Source organism: Chrysemys picta, chromosome 15, assembly GCF_011386835.1.
Source record: "Chrysemys picta bellii isolate R12L10 chromosome 15, ASM1138683v2, whole genome shotgun sequence".
Lineage (NCBI taxonomy): Eukaryota > Metazoa > Chordata > Testudines > Emydidae > Chrysemys > Chrysemys picta.
Window position 1 is genome coordinate 10,202,605 of NC_088805.1, and position 17,387 is coordinate 10,219,991.

General features: G+C 50.9%; 1 protein-coding gene across 2 annotated transcripts in view; it reads left to right on the forward strand.

Moving 5' to 3' along the window:
• The window catches only part of SRRM4 (serine/arginine repetitive matrix 4), a 145,363-nt gene extending 129,122 nt beyond the window's left edge, over nt 1–16,241 (forward strand). For both annotated transcript variants that reach the window (XM_042843180.2, XM_042843179.2), the window contains exons 9-13: nt 698–1,035; nt 2,835–3,056; nt 3,417–3,527; nt 7,447–7,590; nt 7,878–16,241. In XM_042843180.2, coding sequence (XP_042699114.2) covers nt 698–1,035; nt 2,835–3,056; nt 3,417–3,527; nt 7,447–7,590; nt 7,878–8,142 — 1,080 coding nt within the window. In that variant the 3' untranslated portion in view covers nt 8,143–16,241. The remainder of the gene's footprint in view (nt 1–697; nt 1,036–2,834; nt 3,057–3,416; nt 3,528–7,446; nt 7,591–7,877) is intronic.
• Nucleotides 16,242–17,387: the final 1,146 nt, after the last annotated feature.

A 17,387-nucleotide genomic window follows, 5' to 3' on the forward strand; every position in this document is an offset into this window, starting at 1 on the left:
CACAAAGAAATATCTGTATTCCTTTTATTTCCAGAGGGATTTTAATTTTTCTGGGTTTTTTTTTTCTTTTTATTCCCACTCCACACCCCACTTTTTTTCTTTTTTGAGTTTCAAAGTGCTAACTTGTTTGTTTGCCAATTTTTCCTTTGTACATAAAGACCTTTTTTGTGACATTTGAGTCTCCTTATTAAGGAAACTAAAACAAAAAGTCGATCATTTAGAATTTTGTTCCATTTTTGTTTTATTTCCGATGAGTATGTAGTTTTTTGTATGTATATTCCTATTTCTTTCCCCTACCCCACCTTTTAGGTTAAAAAAGGGTTGTTAGTTTTTTAATATTTTTTTTCTGTTTGATTTATTTATTTATTTATTTATTCTTTTGTTTCCCTTTTTTTAAAAAAAAAATCTTTTGTTCAACATGGATCGCATGCTAATACTCTTTGCATGATGTCTAAATCTTCCAGTTATCATGTCAGGGGGAAAAGAAGTTTCTTCTTTCTGTGGTTTTTTTCAGGGATATGTACTTTTGTTTTTTGGCTTCTCTTCTTTCTTTCTTTCTTTGTTTCTTTCTTTCCTTTTGTTACAGTGCATCATGATGGTAAAATTTCTTGGTTTATTTAAAAAAAAAAGTCAGACACTATAAAACAAAACAAAACAAAAAAGTTCAAACAATGTCAAACGGCTTTTTTGCTTTCAGATCTCTCAGTCAGGGTCATCTGCTGACCTCTTTACCAAAACAGACAGCCCGCTTGGCAACCTAGCCAGTCGGAATGGAGGGGCCCATGAATCTGACTCAGGAAACGATACTTCTTCCCCTCCCTCCACTCAGACGAGCTCAGCCAGGCCAAAGGACAGCCAGGAGAAAAGAAGCCTAGCCCACAATGGCTTTGGCCGTGCCTTCTCACCTGGGAAGCCCAAATTGGCCAACAGCGATAACAGCTCTGATTCGGGAAATTCCTTCACCAGTTGTTTTTCCCAGAGCAAGGGAACAACTTTGGAAAATCTCTCTCCGGATGCCCAGGGACAGGACCAAAGGTCAGTGATTGCCAATAGTCAGTATTTGCTAGGTCTGTTCCTGGAATGACTCCGTGTCTTCTGCTCGCTTGACTGCCGCGGATGGTGAGCCTATAGGAATGTATTTCTGTTCCTTATGTGGCTAGCCATAATTCAGGTCCAGCAAGTCTGGCATCCTAACTCCAATAGTGGCTTCAAAGGAAAGTGGAAAACAACCCATAATGCACCTGGGCAATGGTGCCGTGTGTGTGGAATTCCTTCCTGACCCCTGTGGCACTTAGTTTATGCCATGAAGGATGAGATTTGATGATGCTAACTTTAACCCATTAAATCTTCTCCTCATCCCTTAGCCTCCGTGTGCACCAGCCCCAGCCCCTCCCCCCCGAGGCCATTCAGAAGAGGTTCCGCTTGGATCCAGAAATAGGCATGAATCAAAGACCTAGATCCAAACACTGGGGCATTCACAATCTGCATCTAGATGTGGCTTGAGCTCCTCTCTGATTGACTTGTTGTGACCTTGTAGCAAAAGAGAAGGAAAGGACACTAGCACATTTAGGCAAACTTCTAAAGGCTGGATGGAATGGTTACAGACTGCCCTGTCTCTTCTGTAGCTATTCATGTTCAGTAAGCAGAGCTATATGCATTTAAATTAAAGCTTTCCAATCATCTCGCTCCTCTGGCCTGGTTCACTCGGCCAAATGCCTGCGTAGCTACCTCAGGCCTAAGACGCAGCAGAAATGCTGTGTTTCCTCCATGTGGGGAGCGCTAAGCAGTGACCAGTCCATGAAGGACGAGCCCTGTGCATCACTTGCATGCCGCAGAGCAACAGTGACTCGCTGCACGGGGCCACAGAGGGGAGCACTGGGGCAATGGCAAGTGAGGCTGTGCTCACCACAGTTGCACGAGGCCCGTGGAGAGGTGGGTGGCAGCATCAGTAGCTCCCCTGTTCCCTGCAGGAGCTGCCATTGTCCAGCGGGCACCTTGGGACAGAAGAGTCTTCCCCTTGGTCCCTCACGTGCACATGAGCACGTTCTCTGCTGTCCAGACTTTGCCCCCTAGTGATGAGGGTTAGTGTCACAATCGGCGCCTGGCAGCTGCCCTGGCTGGAGCCGGGAAGGAGGCCAGTGCCCATGAAGGAGACAGCATCCCAGCTCCCCTTCCACACACACATTTCCTACTTGTCTTCTCCAGCTGACTGACTGCCACGAGGGGTGCAGCAAACGGGTCATGGAGCTTTGCAGGCAACTGCCGGGAGGGTTTGGCCGCCGGCGCATCCATTTCACGCGCAATGCTCTGTTTGTGAACAAATGCTGAGGGCCCAATGAAGAGAGCTCGACTTTGTGCTCCGATCTGGGCAAATCAGGGCTAGCTCCAGTGGAGTTACACCAGCATAAAACCGGTAACATTGATAATAGGAGGCTCAGGCCTCAATGTTTTACCCTAAAGACGCTATCCTGCGCTCGGTTCCATGGGTGCAGCTCCCATTGACGTGGGGGGGCTTGCATCCATTTAGCTGAAAGCAGAATTGGGCACTTAGGGTCGAATCCTGCTCTCCCATCAGTGTAAGGCTGGAGTCAGGGGTGTCCCTCCAGATTTATCCAGGTGTAACCTGGCACTGAAATCTGATCTTCTGATAGAGCCTGAGTCACCATTGTGCCCACTCCAGTTTCATGCCGCCATCACTTTTGAACCCAATGGATTTAATGGGAGGGTGGAACCTGCATTGATTCAGGCCCTGTAAGCAAAAGTCGATACTACGCTCTGAGGCAAGGCTCTCTGCTTTACAACAACTTCACCGGGTGGGGAATGTCCATTTGCAGAAGTTTCCTGTCCCCGTGTCTCGCCTGCTCGGAGGTGAAGAAGCAGAGCCCCCTGCATTCCCCGGACCGCAGCTCCCCACTGAGACCGTGCTCCCGCAGCGGGTCGTACACCAGCACAGGGCGGTCCTCCCGTGGCTCCAGTCGCTCCGCCCACTCCCGCTCATTGCATCACCAGGCCACGCCCAGGTACTCCCGAAGCAGATCCTGCTCCTCAGGGAAAAGGTGAGGCCAAGTCCCGTGGTTGTCTGTGTTGTCGCTTGTGGCTGTGCTTGGTAGTGCCAGGAATAGGCCAAAGAGCCTTGGAATTACAGCTTGGATTATGCTGAAATGAGTACCGGTACTGACAGTACCGCCGATGTTGCCTCTGAAGGGCAGTGGAATTCCTGGTGGTGCGAGGCGATCTACAGGGCTGGTTCCCTTACAGGATGAATGAACGTTTATCAGCGGCTGGGCTGACATCATTAAACTTGGGACCTTGTTGCCACTTGAATCCAGATTTGGAAAAGGAGCCTTGTGCGCCTTAAATCCTCTCACTTTAGCTCTGGTTTGATTCACCTTTCGATGGTTCTTGTCTATTCTCAGGTCCTATTCATGTTCCCCCAGCTACTCCTCCAAGTCCTGCAAAAGAAGCCCTGGAAGCAGGAACTCCAGACCGCGTCGGAGCCCCAGTTATTCCCGCTACAGCCCCAGCAGGTACTACTGTCCCCAGTGTGTCGTGGTGCCCTTGCACGGCATCGCCCGCTTTTGCGGCACCTCAGTTGGGGTTTGTGACCAGGGTGCATGTGTGACTCCCCTCCGCAAGCTTCTCTGCTGCACTTGCATGGCACTGGCCCAACCTTTCCATGAAGTTGCGTGTGAGAGCACCCGAGACACTGGGGGTCTGACTGTCTCTCGTATTTACCAGCCCCTGAATGCAAACTTGGAGCGAGGCATGTTTGGGTCTGCACGCTCCAGCTCTCACTGTTTATGGCAGATCTCCATATGCGTTGCCAGCTACTTTTGCTGATGCTGATTCCTTAGAGAGGTGCTGAAGGTGGCAAGACTCAGGCTCATCCCAATGTGGATTTCTGCAGCCACGGCCTTCCCTCCTAGACTGCCCTCCATTCCTTGGTTCACCCTAGGAACAGACAGCGGAAAGGTCCCCGTTAAGCAGCTGTTGTAGGGGGTGATAGGGCGAGAGAGGCTACTTATTCAGGGCTTTGAGGGACAAACCCCTTGTGAAATGTATGTGGAATTGGATGGGTAAGGCCTGGTGAGATGTGCTGTCTTCACTCTGAACCCTTTCAGAAACAGAGTGCTAATTGGTCCCTCACCCCCGACACAAAGAGCCGGGCACTCCACTCTTGGAGGGCTTGAGCCATTGTCAGAGAAGGATTTTTCCTGAAGCAGGAAAACACAACATCTCCAATTTGCAGCATTTAGCAGCTGGGATTTTGAAGGGAACGCTGGGGCTCATTGCCATGCCCCTCAGTGTGGGGCGCATACATTGTCCGACTTGGTAAAGTGCCCTATTTAGAGAACAAGCCAGCAGCAGCACCAACAACCACGCCGAGAGCCATCTGCTCAGCCCCATTGTGGTTCTCTTTGGCCCAGTGCGTCGTGTGTGTTCTCCTGGGCAATATACTATAGGAATCAGCGGTGGCTTTCTTACAAAAAGACCTGTTGCCATTTAAGCCTGTTGCTCACTTCTACTCTGTGTTCCCATATTTCAGGCAGTGTAAGGTTAGACTGGCTTAAAACAAGCTCTCCCTGATCATGTGAAAGGTTGCACGTTGCTTCAGTGAATAAAGGTGCTCTTAGCCATGGGCCTTCCTGGCCAAAATAACCTAGCAGAGAGCCACAGCAGCAGCTTGGCATTGGTCTAAAGGACTTATTCACGACCCACGCCAGGAATACAGAAGCAGGATTGTCCAAGGGTAAGATAAAGGCGATCATCCAGATTCAGCACTGGGGGTCAGTGCAGTTACCACAGGGAAGTGCTGATCCAGTACTTAAAATGTTTACTAGTGTTTTTCATCCCTCAGGGTCTCAAGGTGCCTTACTATTTATATAATGTAAATTGCTCCACTGAAATGCAGCCAGCTCTGGGGTGGAAGGTGGCAGCTAAAACACCGCAATGGGAGTAGTGGAAATGTAGGGTAAGGACACTAGGACAAACCCCTGCTCTCACAATGAGTGCCATACACTCTCTACTTGCCAGGCAGAGCAGACAGTAACTCAGCTCTCAAGGTCATGCCGCAAACGCCATGGAATTCAAGCTGGATGAAACCCGGGGTTGTTTTTTCAGGGCTTCGGGGTATTATGGGAACAATTTCCTCAACTTCACTGTATGTGGGGTCATACCCCAAGCTTTATTTTGTGCTTCAGGGGGGAATGTGTCCCTCCATCCATAGAGTCACCAATCCCTGTCAGGCAGAGTGACCTTTGTTTTGTAGCAAGAAAAGGCCAAGGCAAGAAAGAACAAAAGTCAGGTCTCTATGAGAGAGAGCACTGTGGGTGTCTCCTGTGTAGCAGGCTACCTCTGAGCACTAAATGGCAGCTGCCTCTGTAGCAGGGATGGGGTCTTTATCACCATTTAAAGGTGTGGGACCCAGAAAACAAGTCAGACCGATGTCCCAGAGTTCATCCAGTTGTGCCAAGTGAAACTCAGGGAGGCTGCCCAGTTCCATCCTGTTGTATCCTCAAAACACAGATTGTACAGGAAGGCCCTAAACAGGCTCAAATTGGGCTCGGGGTTGTGACCTATTGACGAGGCCTGCCCAGTGTTTGGCGTGAGCCATGAAACCTTAACCCAGGCATGCAGGCCTTGTGTCAGTTCGATGGGGAACTTGGAGCCAACCTGGCCAGGCTTTGAACCGGGCGGGGCAGATGTTTCAAACCGGTTGTTTAGCCACATAACGACGTCTCAGTAGGAAATCAGGATAACTCTGGTGCCCCAGGCCTAGATTTGCTGCTGGCTCCTGAGAGATGCAACACAGAGGGGCCAGCCCGGGAGGAGGGAGCAGGCCCCACTCCGGGCTGCTGCAGGGGACGAAATGGCCCCTAATGGAAGGTGGAGCAGCCTCAATTTACTGCCGCTTGACCCGGGCTGCCTGTCGGCTGCGGCATAGGTGCTGGCACTAAGGCTGCGGGGGGGACTGCAGCACCCCCAGGTTTTACATGGGGCTCCACTCTGGCACTGCGCCCAGGGGTCCCGGCTGCGGCCCCACGCCCGGGGCTCCACACCAGCTCCCAACTGTGGCCGCAGCCTCGGCCCCCTTACCCCTGTCCGTGTTCCCGCCTCCCGGAGCCACGGCCCTGCTCCCGGCCCCAGCTCTAGTGGACAGAGGTAAGGGGGGGCACAGCACCCCCACTCTAAAAAGCGTCCAGCACCACTGGGCTGCTCTGCAGCTTGAGATCACGTGCAGAGCCAAGCGCTGTGACTGTGTATGCGCCACATCCAGGGCCTCCCCTGATCCTTGGCAGCCTCCATTCACTACCCCGCGTGGGTCTGTCCCCTGGTCCATTTCCTCCCACCCCACGCTTCCGTTTCCTATGGTAAGGCCGGTTATTTTCAGGGCTGACAAAAGCGCAGCAAATTTGCAGGCTGATGGCAAATAAAGCAGATTAACACCTGCCTGGAAACCAAGGCAGCCCTGTCCTGTTAATGTAGACGACTGCCCTTAACCGATGGGTGTCTTGTACCTGCCAGACACCCTGAGATTTGTGTGCTTTGAACACCTAGCAAAGCACACTCGGAACCTAGACACAGTCTGGTCTGCTAAATGTTTTCAAGCCAGGGCTTTGGAGCGGAGCCCGGAGCGAGGGCGGAGCAGTGGCGCTGCAGGTTTTTGCCTGGCGCTTGCTCCGGAGCCAGAGCACAGCTCCGAAGCCCTGTTTCAAACCTTTGCTCGCAGGTTCTAATACCCACAGCAATCAGGGAGCTCATCAGAACCATTCTGCGTGCTTAGAAAGTCATTGTGTTCTCTGGGCCCAATTGAGCAGTGCAGTGCAGCGCAAAGGGGCCCGAATGTAAAGGAGAATCAGGGCCTCAATATTTAACTCATCGCTTTGCGAAGTGTTTCCAATGTGGAAAGCAATATGTGAAACCAGGTCAACGCCATTCCCCACCGCCCCTTCCGGCGCAGCAGGTGGGACTTCAGGGCGGGTCAAGAGACTTTTCCAAGACCCTGTCGCAGCCCCAGGCTGAGAGCTGCTGTGTTCATTCTGGACGGCTGAGGCTCCGCAGAACAGACGTGCCCCACAGAAATAGCACATCCCTGCTGCCAACGGCCAAGTCTCACATTGCTGCATCCAGACTGGCTAAATCTGGGAACTGCGCGCACATCTAGCCAACTGTGCGTGCTGTTAAAAAGCACTCCCCGGCCCGTGCTTAGCGAGGGTCTGCATAACACGCTGGCTAAATGTCTTGTGCCTCCATCTATCGGTCAAGCCAATTTGGAGGATGCTGGCAGGGTTAGTTTTTCGCTCAAATGATCAAGGCCTGTGCTTTGGCGCTGACGTTTCCAGGTTCTAGCCCCACTGCTGAGCCCCTGCCTACCTCCCCCCAATGAGTCGTTGCATCAGCCCGGGGATCTTGGCAGTGATCTTTCCCAAACTGGCCATTCCCCAGGGACCGCGCGAGAGAGCACACGTACGGCTCCAGCGAGAAGGAGTCCCAGCGGGAGCGGAACAGGCGGCGGCGGCGGTCCTACTCGCCCATGAGGAAACGCAGGAGAGATTCTCCCAGCCACCTGGAAGCGCGCCGCATCACGAGGTAAGGGACAGACACTCCCCAGCCCTCCAGGAGACACACTGGGGAGCCACAGGCTCGGTTCTGACGTGCTGCCAAGGTGTGTGGATAGCTTTAGTAGGGGCCTGCTTTGAGTCCGTCACGCCCAGAGACGCTGCCCTCCAAGCACTCGAGGAGGGGAAGCATTGCCCTGAAGTTTCCCTCCCTGCCTCCCACTGAGCCCCAGGGCCAGGAGCTCCCCCCAACACCCTCCTCGCCCCCGGGGTCCCATTGTGTCACCAGTAACCACTCTTCTCCCTTTGTCCCCACAGTGCCCGGAAACGCCCCATCCCATACTACAGGCCCAGTCCTTCCTCCTCCAGCAGCGTCAGCAGCTGTTCCTCCTGGTACAGCAGCGTTAGCCGCTCTCCCGGCCGCAGCCGCAGCTACTCCAGCTACAGGAGCAGCCGGAGCAGAAGCTGGAGCAGCAGCAGCGACAGCGGCCGAAGCCGGAGCCGGAGTTCGGGCCCAAGGAGCAGCCGGAGCAGGAGCAAGAGTTACGACTCTGCAGACAGCTATGACAGCCTGCGGCGCTAGGGCGTCCCCCTCCCGGCCACGTGCGTTGGGGTTGTCTCTTTCAATTCCTCTCTCCTCCAGCCTCCCCAGTGATAGCTTATTATTTCATGTTTCTATTGTGGCATCCACCAGCGCCAGTTGTGCTGGGCACTGCACACGTAGAGGCAGACGCAGAGAACACGTGGGCAGAGAGGGAGGGTCCGTGTTTTGCAGCAGCTGTGTTGATTATAAACCAGCCTCCCCCACCCATTCCTTGCCTATCTCCAGGGAAGCGTTTCCCAGTGGCTAATCCAGGGAGTGAGTTTAGCTCTTTGCTTTTCCTTGGCCAGAAGGCAGCAAGCACCGATTCTTTGGTGGGGGGAGAGAGAAATAATTTAAAAGAAACTCTCTTCAAGGCTTTTGGGCCAGGCAGAAAGAATCCAGGTCTGGCCCTGCTTTTATTGAGGTCAATGGCAAAGCTTCCGTTGACCCCAGCGTGGAACCACACAAGCACTGCAGTGTGGCCTCTCCCCTAGAAAGGGAAAAACCAGAGGTTTCTGCAGGATCGATTCACCTTCGCTGGAGGTGGCTTTCCCCCTGTGCCCCTTCCCCGGGGAAGAATATTCAGTCCCCCGGGGTCAGCCAATTCCTGCTGTGAATGTGAAGAAAGAAATTCCACGCGGGCGTGGATTGTTTGGAAGGGGCCATTCCCTCGCCCCGCCCCCATTTTTATATCACGAGTTTGCTTCTCTTCCCCCCGGCAATATGACCCGCTGGGGAGACGATAAGCGGAAGTGGGAACAATCGAGGGTTGGGGGCTGGGAGGCCAGGCCAACAATCAGGAAATGCAAGGGAGCAAAGTCTTGTCGCTGCGGCTCCTGTGAGCCCTCAGCCCCAGAGCTCTCCAGGGCTACTGCTGGTGGCTGGTTTTATAACAGGAGCTCTGTGCTGGGCAATGGAATTCCCCTGCAGGGCAGGTGGGAGTGTAAGTTCCAGCTCCTTTTGGGTACCGGGTCACATGGGCATGGGGAATTCCAATGAAACGTATTCGTATGTAACCCTCAGGAGCTTCAGTCATGGCGCTGTACAAACGCCATTCGTATGTAGCCCCCATTGCGCCAGGCGCTGTACAAACACAGGAGGAAGGTCCCTGTCCGAAAGAGCTTACAGTTTGTGACCTCAACCCCTCCAGCCTTCCCTGCTCCCCCAAAGGCCAGCTCCCATGTAATACAATGCCTGGCACAGAGCTGCTGAAAGTGCAGAAGCCTCAACTAGCAAGACTATTTATTTATCAGCAGAAAGGAGGGGGATCCCCCAGCAGTAGAGACCAGCTCCATGGTTAAGGAAAGAAGAAAGCCCATCCTCTGTACTGACTGGGCAGGTTCTTACCATGCTCCCTGTTGCTGCTACTTAGTGACTAGTGGCTAATCAGATCAGGGCTCCGGTGTGCTAGGTGCTGTACCATCTATACAGGAAACGACAGTCCCTGCCCCAAAGATCTTGCAGTCTAAGCCATAACAGGTGGATGAGCCAAGCATGCAGGCTGGTATGGTGGGGCGGGGTGGGAGGGCGAAAGGGATGGGGTAACACAAATAAGATGTGCACAATGAGTAGCAGCAATTGCAGCTTGCCACCTGCCTAGCCTGGTTGGGAAATGGGCTGACAGGCCCGAAGTATCAGGGAATGACAGACCAGGGAAGGGTTCCAGCTGCTTGGCTAGCCTGAGGAACTCTCCTGGCATCACCTGGGAGAGCAGCTGGGGGCTGATAGCCGGTTTATCTACACACCACCAACCCAGAGCCGAGACTAACAGCCCCCTGCCCCACAGGTGTCTGGTGTTGGCGCGACAGCCCTAGTGCAGGAGACAGGGCCGCCCAGAGGGGGGGCAAGTGGGGCAATTTGCCTCAGGCCCCACAGGGGCCCCCACGAGAATATAGTATTCTATAGTATTGCAACTTTTTTTATGGAAGGGGCCCCCAAAATTGCTTTGCCCCAGGCCCCCTGAATCCTCTGGGCGGCCCTGGCAGGAGAGGGGTCGTTTGTGGGATGGGGCAGGAGAGCACAGCTGCTGGTTTAGGGTCCCGGCTGGGCCTTTGTTTTCCCTGGTGCTTTAAACAGCCAGCTGCTCGGGGATAACCACTCTTCACAAAGCAGAGAGCGCAGGGTTAAAAACGGGCGAGCGACTGGGAACAAAATAACTAACCAATCCTCAACTGTCATCCTGGAGACATCTGAGAATAATGGCTGCCCTGCCCCTAGATTCCTTACTCAGAGCTCGACCCTGCAGACACTTGTTGGAAATTCCTCTGGGAGATGTACAGTGACAGGCACAGCGACCCACGGCTGAGCGTGCTAGCCTCCCAGCCCTCCCTCCCCAAGCAGGGGCACCGGGCCTCTAGGAATTGTTCCTCCTGAAGAATCACGGGAGCCCTTTGAAGAAAGAATTAGCAGCCGCCGCACTTTTACCCAAAGGCAAGGCAGCGGAACGTTTTCTGTGCCATGCATTAGACGCCGCTCTAAGGAATTTGGTTCCAGTTCCAAGCAGAGGGTTACAACTTAGGTCCGGGGCTTGCATCCAAAGTAACCTTTCCCTGCCCTTTGCAGCAGTGCGGGAGGCAATTCAGCTCCATTTTACACACACACGCCCCGTAGATCTCTGAAGCAGCTGCTGTATGGAGCATTTTACTTGCTGGTCTAGTCAGACAACTACTCAGGTGGAGAGGTGGCGGGCGTGAGGAGGAAGAAGCAGGATCTAGGAAAGGGGGTGTACCCATCAATTGCCCATTTCCTGACCAGCCCCCGGCGCTTTTTGGGGAGGGCAGTGGTCATCCTTCCAGACTGTGAGCCAGGCCTGCCTTCATTTTCCCTTTGCAATGATTGCCAGCCCAGCCCGCTGTGCAATTACTGTGATTTGCTGCCTAACAAAGGCCACTCGCAGGTGCAGGCTCAATTGGCATTGGAGAGTTTCTTTTTCTTGCAACAGCTGGGTGCTTAGAGCAGCTAATTTGGGATTAAGACGTTTCGTTTCCCCCTCCTCCCCTCCCCTCTCCCCCAGCCCACACAACTATTATCCCATTAATGACACAAGGACGTAGGGCCTCAAGTGTTCCGAGGGGCCGAGCAGAAAGTTGATCTGCCCCCATTGAGGAGGAGACGAAAGACTGACCATGTAAAGACACACACATCTATTGGTTGAAGAGCCACCTGCCCCCCTGAATCACGGAGACTTAAAGTGAACAGGCAAAGGCGTGACCTGAACGGGAGGTGTTTGTGTGCAGTAAATAGGGAGAGAGATGTGGCTCACAGCTATTAGCAGCTGTTATTTCCAGTGGTCCAGGAAGAGGTGTGCAGCCATTCACAGAACGGAGGCCATCAAAGGATTCCTATATTGCACTACTGCCGCGTTGCAAAGGTGGTTTTCTTGGCAATGCTCCTCCACAGGCCAGACCCCGGCTTAGGAGAGGTTCAATTCTGTGTGCTCCATGGGGTGACGTGTCATTGCTCATAGTAGTTCAGGAAAAGGGTCTAGACAATTCCCACTTTCCAACCCCTCTAGAAAATAGAAAACTGGGATTCCGGCCAGTGCGGCACCTACAGATTTCCCAAAGTCATGGCTGGGGGTTAAATGCCACCCACCCCCTCTGTCTGTCTGAGTGTTTACGTGGTGACATTATAATGTGCAGCCGTTGGGTGGGGGCGGGGAATTGTATATGTCCTTTTCTAGATGTTACTCAGTCCCTCTGCCTTCAGTGTTTTGCAGCAAAATCAAACTTGGAAGGAATGAAGATCTTTGCCCCCCATACCCAGCACGCTCTCCCAGTGTGATATTCAAACACGTCACACCTTTGTTTACCCAGTAGGATGCAGTCGCAGTTATTGGAGGCCTAGACCATGTGACCGAGGTCTAACTCCATCAGTGTTGCAAGAATAAACCCTGCACGCATTGAATACCCAACCATGTCTGGTGCAATTAAACACCAGGCCAGGCAGTTCAAAGGAGGCTGTGTAAATAGTAAAACATGGTGTTGACTTGACTTCCTTACTGATGGGGCTCCACGTACTGTCCTCAGGCCATGTGGATGGGAGTAGCACACCTGGACCAAGGGCAAAGAGATGGCTCCCAAGAGCACACTGAGCCTGCAGTGTCCTTCGCGTGGGCCTGATGATTCACTCGTCAAGGACTGCCTCTCATCATACTATCCCATGGCAGCTAAAACTCCTTAGGTTTCCCGATCAGACTTGTATTGGAGTAAACCTGTTAAATTATTTATTATTATTATTGTGATTATTATTCTATTTTTAATTCTATGTCAGACTGGATGCAATTGGTCACCGTTAACAGTATTTATTTATTATATTTTTGGAATGATAAGTTATTTTTGGATTTGTTTGTTTGTTTCAATGTCTCCATGTCCCGTTGCAAGTGCAAAGGACGGCCTCAGAACTCTATGATCGCTTTGCGTTCAGGCCCAGTATTGACGCATCTGACTGTAGCTCGTGTTAAAGTTGGTGGTAAGGCAAAGCGGAATAAGTCCACTTTATTGTGATAGAAGAATGGGGGTGAAAGGTTAACGGGCATCAGAAGGACACTCTGCGTAGTCTTTTCCCATTGAAAACTAGGGTTCATCACAAAATCTTTATCCACCCTTCTGTGTGCTGGAATCCAATGGACATGAATGGTGCTGGATTCTATTTATGCATCACAAGCCTGTGATCTCACAGAGGATATGGCAAGAATCCTGCTGGTTCCTCTGTGGTTAAATGGGAGAGGGGAGGGAAATTTGCAATCCTGCAAAGGGAAATCACAGAACAGCCCTTTGCTAGGAGTACAGGTGCCAGTTGGCTGAAAGGCATATTTCACTCCTCTCCTTGAGTCAGACCACAAAATATAACCTGGCTTCTCTGAAGAAGAAACTCTGGTTCCCTCTGTGGTTGCCATCTGTAGGACTTTTGTATGTTGTTTGTTACCAAGTGATGACGTAGCTGCGGTAGATAAAAGAAACAACAGTATGGAAGAACCAGCAGTCCTGACAATGTTTCCAAAACCCGATGTCGAAGTGACAAAGCCCAGCCAAGTTATGGGGTAGGTTGGTTTTTCTCACCCATGGGTGGAGCTATTTTAATTTAACTTGATGAAATTTCCAGTGCAGCCCAAAAGGCAGCCCTGCTTATTGGTTGACATTTGGGATTTCTGCAGGTTTGCAAAAACCCCTCCAGCTTTTCTGTCGTTTGTGCCTTTTGCCAGCATCTTTTTTTTTTTTTTTTTTTTAATGTTGTGTTGCTTGTTTGTTGCTTTTGAAGACTTTTTGCACCCTGGCATCTCTGATTTCTGCCAATGCTCGGCAGAAAAGCATCCTTCGGTTAGTGGAAACGCAACTCAGTTGTACATGGATCATGGCTAATTTGAGGCTAGCCAGCTACTCCCGAGGGTGAGGGATTCTTGAGGACATTTGTAACTCTTCAGATAGTTCTAAAGGTTTCACAAAATAATCAAACCTCCCTCCGTCTCTCTTGTTCCCACAGCCCAATGAAGTTTGAAATGCTCCAACATTCCAGAATCCGGGGACCCCACAAGGTTCTCATTTGTAAAATGCACAGGGTTCTAAATCATGTTGCTCTGGGTTCTGTTATTCCTAACTGCTCGTTGCGCTCTTTTAATTGCTAATATCCCCCCACCCCACCCCAAAAAAACCAAACAAACTGGAATCCTCATGGTCTTTCTGTCCTGACTCTCCAGATCCTATTGATCCCTCACTGCAGAACTCAGCTCTTCAGCTTCTGCGCCGAAGAGCAAGGAGTTGGGACCGTGTTAAGGCCCCGATGCACTTGCTGCTCTCAGTGGTTTACCCACGTCCGGTCTTTTGCTTTACGCTGGTTGTGATGGTTTAAATTTATTTTATTTGCAAGTGATACCAAACTATTGTCTGCAAGCAGCCGATCAATGTTATTTTGCTATGCATTGTACATATAGTGAAGAGGCTAAGAGGATTTCGCCTGTTATTTAATATTTATTTCTTCTATTTATTGAGCATTATTTAAAGATGATATTTGGGTCCTGCCATTGGGGGCCTCACAGACTGAAGCCTGTAAATTTGGGGTGTTGCCATCTCCGGGGGAGAGGGGAGGGGCATTGTAAAAGAGGTAACTGATGAAACTATCGAATGAAGTGGACTCTTGTCAAAATGGAGGCTTGAGACAGACAAATTGGGATCAGATTGACCTAGAATGCCAGTAATTCATAGGGAAGCCTCATTTAGATGGAAACGAATAGCAGAGAGGAAAAATAATGAACCAATTTCTGTTCAAGTCCCAGCTCCTTGAAAAGATATTTTAGGTATCTGGAAGCAACTGTTTAGCCTGTAATTTGAGGTGCTAATAGGAAGATTAGACTTGCTCTTCTCCATCCATGTTTTAATAGAGCTTCCTAGATTGTTGAATAGCCCCTGCATCTATCGGGGCACTTAGACGGCCAACTTCACGTGAGCATCTGAGCACCTCCCAACCATTCATGGATTTTATCCTCAGGCAAGAAGTAGTATCACTATTTTACAGGTGGGGACCTGAGCACAGGGTAGGTTAAGTGACTTCATAGAATCATAGACTATCAGGGTTGGAAGAGACCTCAGGAGGTCATCTAGTCCAACCCCCTGCTCAAAGCAGGACAATCCCCAGACAGATTTTTGCCCCAGATCCCTAAATGGCCCCCTCAAGGATTGAACTCACAACCCTGAGTTTAGCAGGCTAATGCTCAAACCACTGAGCTATCCCTCCCCCCCCAAGGTCACACAGGGAGTTAATGGAACCCAGCTGTCCTGATCCCAGTCCAATGCACTATTTATTAGACCGCCCTTCCTCTTATTGTTCCCTGCATTGTCTCTTTCCCCACATGCTCCATATTGGAGCCACTAACTTTCCATACTGGGGAGCGGGGTCGGAAGCCTTTGCGGCCTGGACTGCACTGGGTTTTTTAGCCAGTGGTGCAGCTGCACTCCTGCAAACCTCTAGTGTAGTCCATGTTGCACCAGTGTAAACCACGACCTGCCTCAGTGCAGCTTATCCTGGTTTGAAACCGTGTGACATGCTAAACAGTGCGGCTCAGCTCCTCGGTAGATGTAAACCAGTGCAGCTCCGTTGAAGTCAATAGCAGCCCTCCCATTAACTTCAAGGGGAACTATTTGGCACTTTATGGCCAAGATTTTCAAAAATAGCTCTTTGAAGTTAGACTCCTTTGGGCCAGATTTTAAAGATATTTAGGTTTCTAACTCCTATGGAAGTGAGGTACCTACATACCTTTAAAAATCTGGCCCGTAGTGCATATTTAGGTATCAAAATAAGAGTCTTGATTTTCATAGGTGTTGAACCAGCCATAGTTCCCATTGACTTCACTCAGTGATGTCAGGTGCTTGGCTTTCCTGAAAATCAGGACACTTATTTAGGACACTAAAAATATGGATTTAGGTGCCTAATTCGAGGCATTCAGGTTGGAATATTTTGACCCTAGTCCTCACTGTCCAGTAGGTTTTATGGCTTCCTTACTAGGAAATCAATAGGTCATATGACTTTTCTTGTGGCACAAAAATGTTCATGTGACAAAGAGAGAAGGTCATTGCTAAAAGTCCTGGAGCGTCACATATTACAATAAACCATTCAGCTTAGAAAGAAGAACGATGCATGGCTCCCTAACTAAGGGACAGGGGCCTTTCCTCAGGTGGCCCTAGTAAGACCTCCCACTCTCAGATTTCTGGCACACCAAATCCAGCATGAGCCAACAGAAAGTCCACTGATGATGACCTGGAAGGTCTCTAGTGAGCAGTACCCCAGATCCAACTGGCTTGGTGTTCTCAGGGCCCCAATGGCAGGTTCAGTGTCAAATACCATTAACTGAAAACGTTTAGAACAAAGCAAAGAAGGGAGAAGAGCCGTTCTGGAGTAGTGTGTCTCCATCACTCTTCTCTGTTGGTCGACCACTACCAAATTATACAGAAGCATCTGATCATTTTATGTCACTGTAGAGCTACCTTTGATTTCCACTGAAAAGCATACTGTGTTCTTTAGTCTTCCTGAGGTATTTAATTTGTTAGCCTGGTTCAAAGAAACAACAAGCGTTCAAATAAAGGTTCTGACAGTATTAGTTCTTGTTACGAACTCGTCTTTTGTGTTCCTTTCGCGTACACTGAAGGGGGATTTTAGTGGAGTAAGAGATCTGGGGCCTGATCCAACTTCTGTGGTAGCGAATGGGAATGTTTCCATTGACTGCACTTGGCCTTGACCTGGGCCCCTAGAGCACTGGCAGAAGCACGAGCAAAGCACGAGCAAACGTTTTTGCAAGTTTCCCCTTCACAGCTCTACTCAGGCCCCTCACTGCTCCTCCTGTTCCCCTCCTGGGCCCCAACACAGCTCTGCCAATGCTACTCCTGACCACCCATGCACCCAGAATTCCCATCGTGGCACTGTGGAGCTCTTCTGGCTGCTCCACAGATCTGACCTGCAACTCTCCTGCACTCAGCTTTGCCCATAGGCTTTATTGGTCCTGACGTGCCCATTGAGCCTAACGCCCCTCCCTCATGCAGCTCTGCCAAAGAGACTGAATTCCATTCTTGCCAGAACACCTGCTTTCCATGGAATGACACCATTGCATTCTCATCCCTGTCCCAAATCCATCAGCACACGGTGGCTGTGGCTGGAAGAGAGATGCCAATGCCCTGTACAGTACCGGAGCCCGGAATGCCCCCTAGACCTGCCGTGTTTGGCGGGGTTACAGGAGAAATTCTCATCACCCAGCACAATGGATTACACAGGCTACTTCCATTAGCAATAACGGGGGGTTACATGCTCAATGGCTGTGCAGTACAAGGAGCCTCTCCCCTTATCCTATTGCAGAAAAAATATTTGTGGTTTGGAGACCCAGGAGGAGCCATTCCCTGTAGTTTAAAAAAAAAAAGCAGCCTGTTGGTCATAGCTATTTACAAGGCACCTATCACCTTGGTACAGTCCTGGAGCCTTAGAATCCCGCATGTCTAATAGGAAAGGAACGTCTGCCAGTCCGTCAGATCCATTCTCCAAGCCAGGAAGCTCCTGCAGACCAGGGCAGTCTTATGCCAATGTCCTGTGTTACGTTGCAGTGTCACGATGGACAGTGGTGCCATGTTGCAACCTAGACCATGCAAACTCACCAGCCGGATGCGGCTCACAGTGTTGTGACATCAATACTTTCTCCAGCAAGATCAATGCGATTAGGTCGTCAGCCTAGCCATGAGTGTGACGCCCCGTGCCTCGAGTGAATGCTA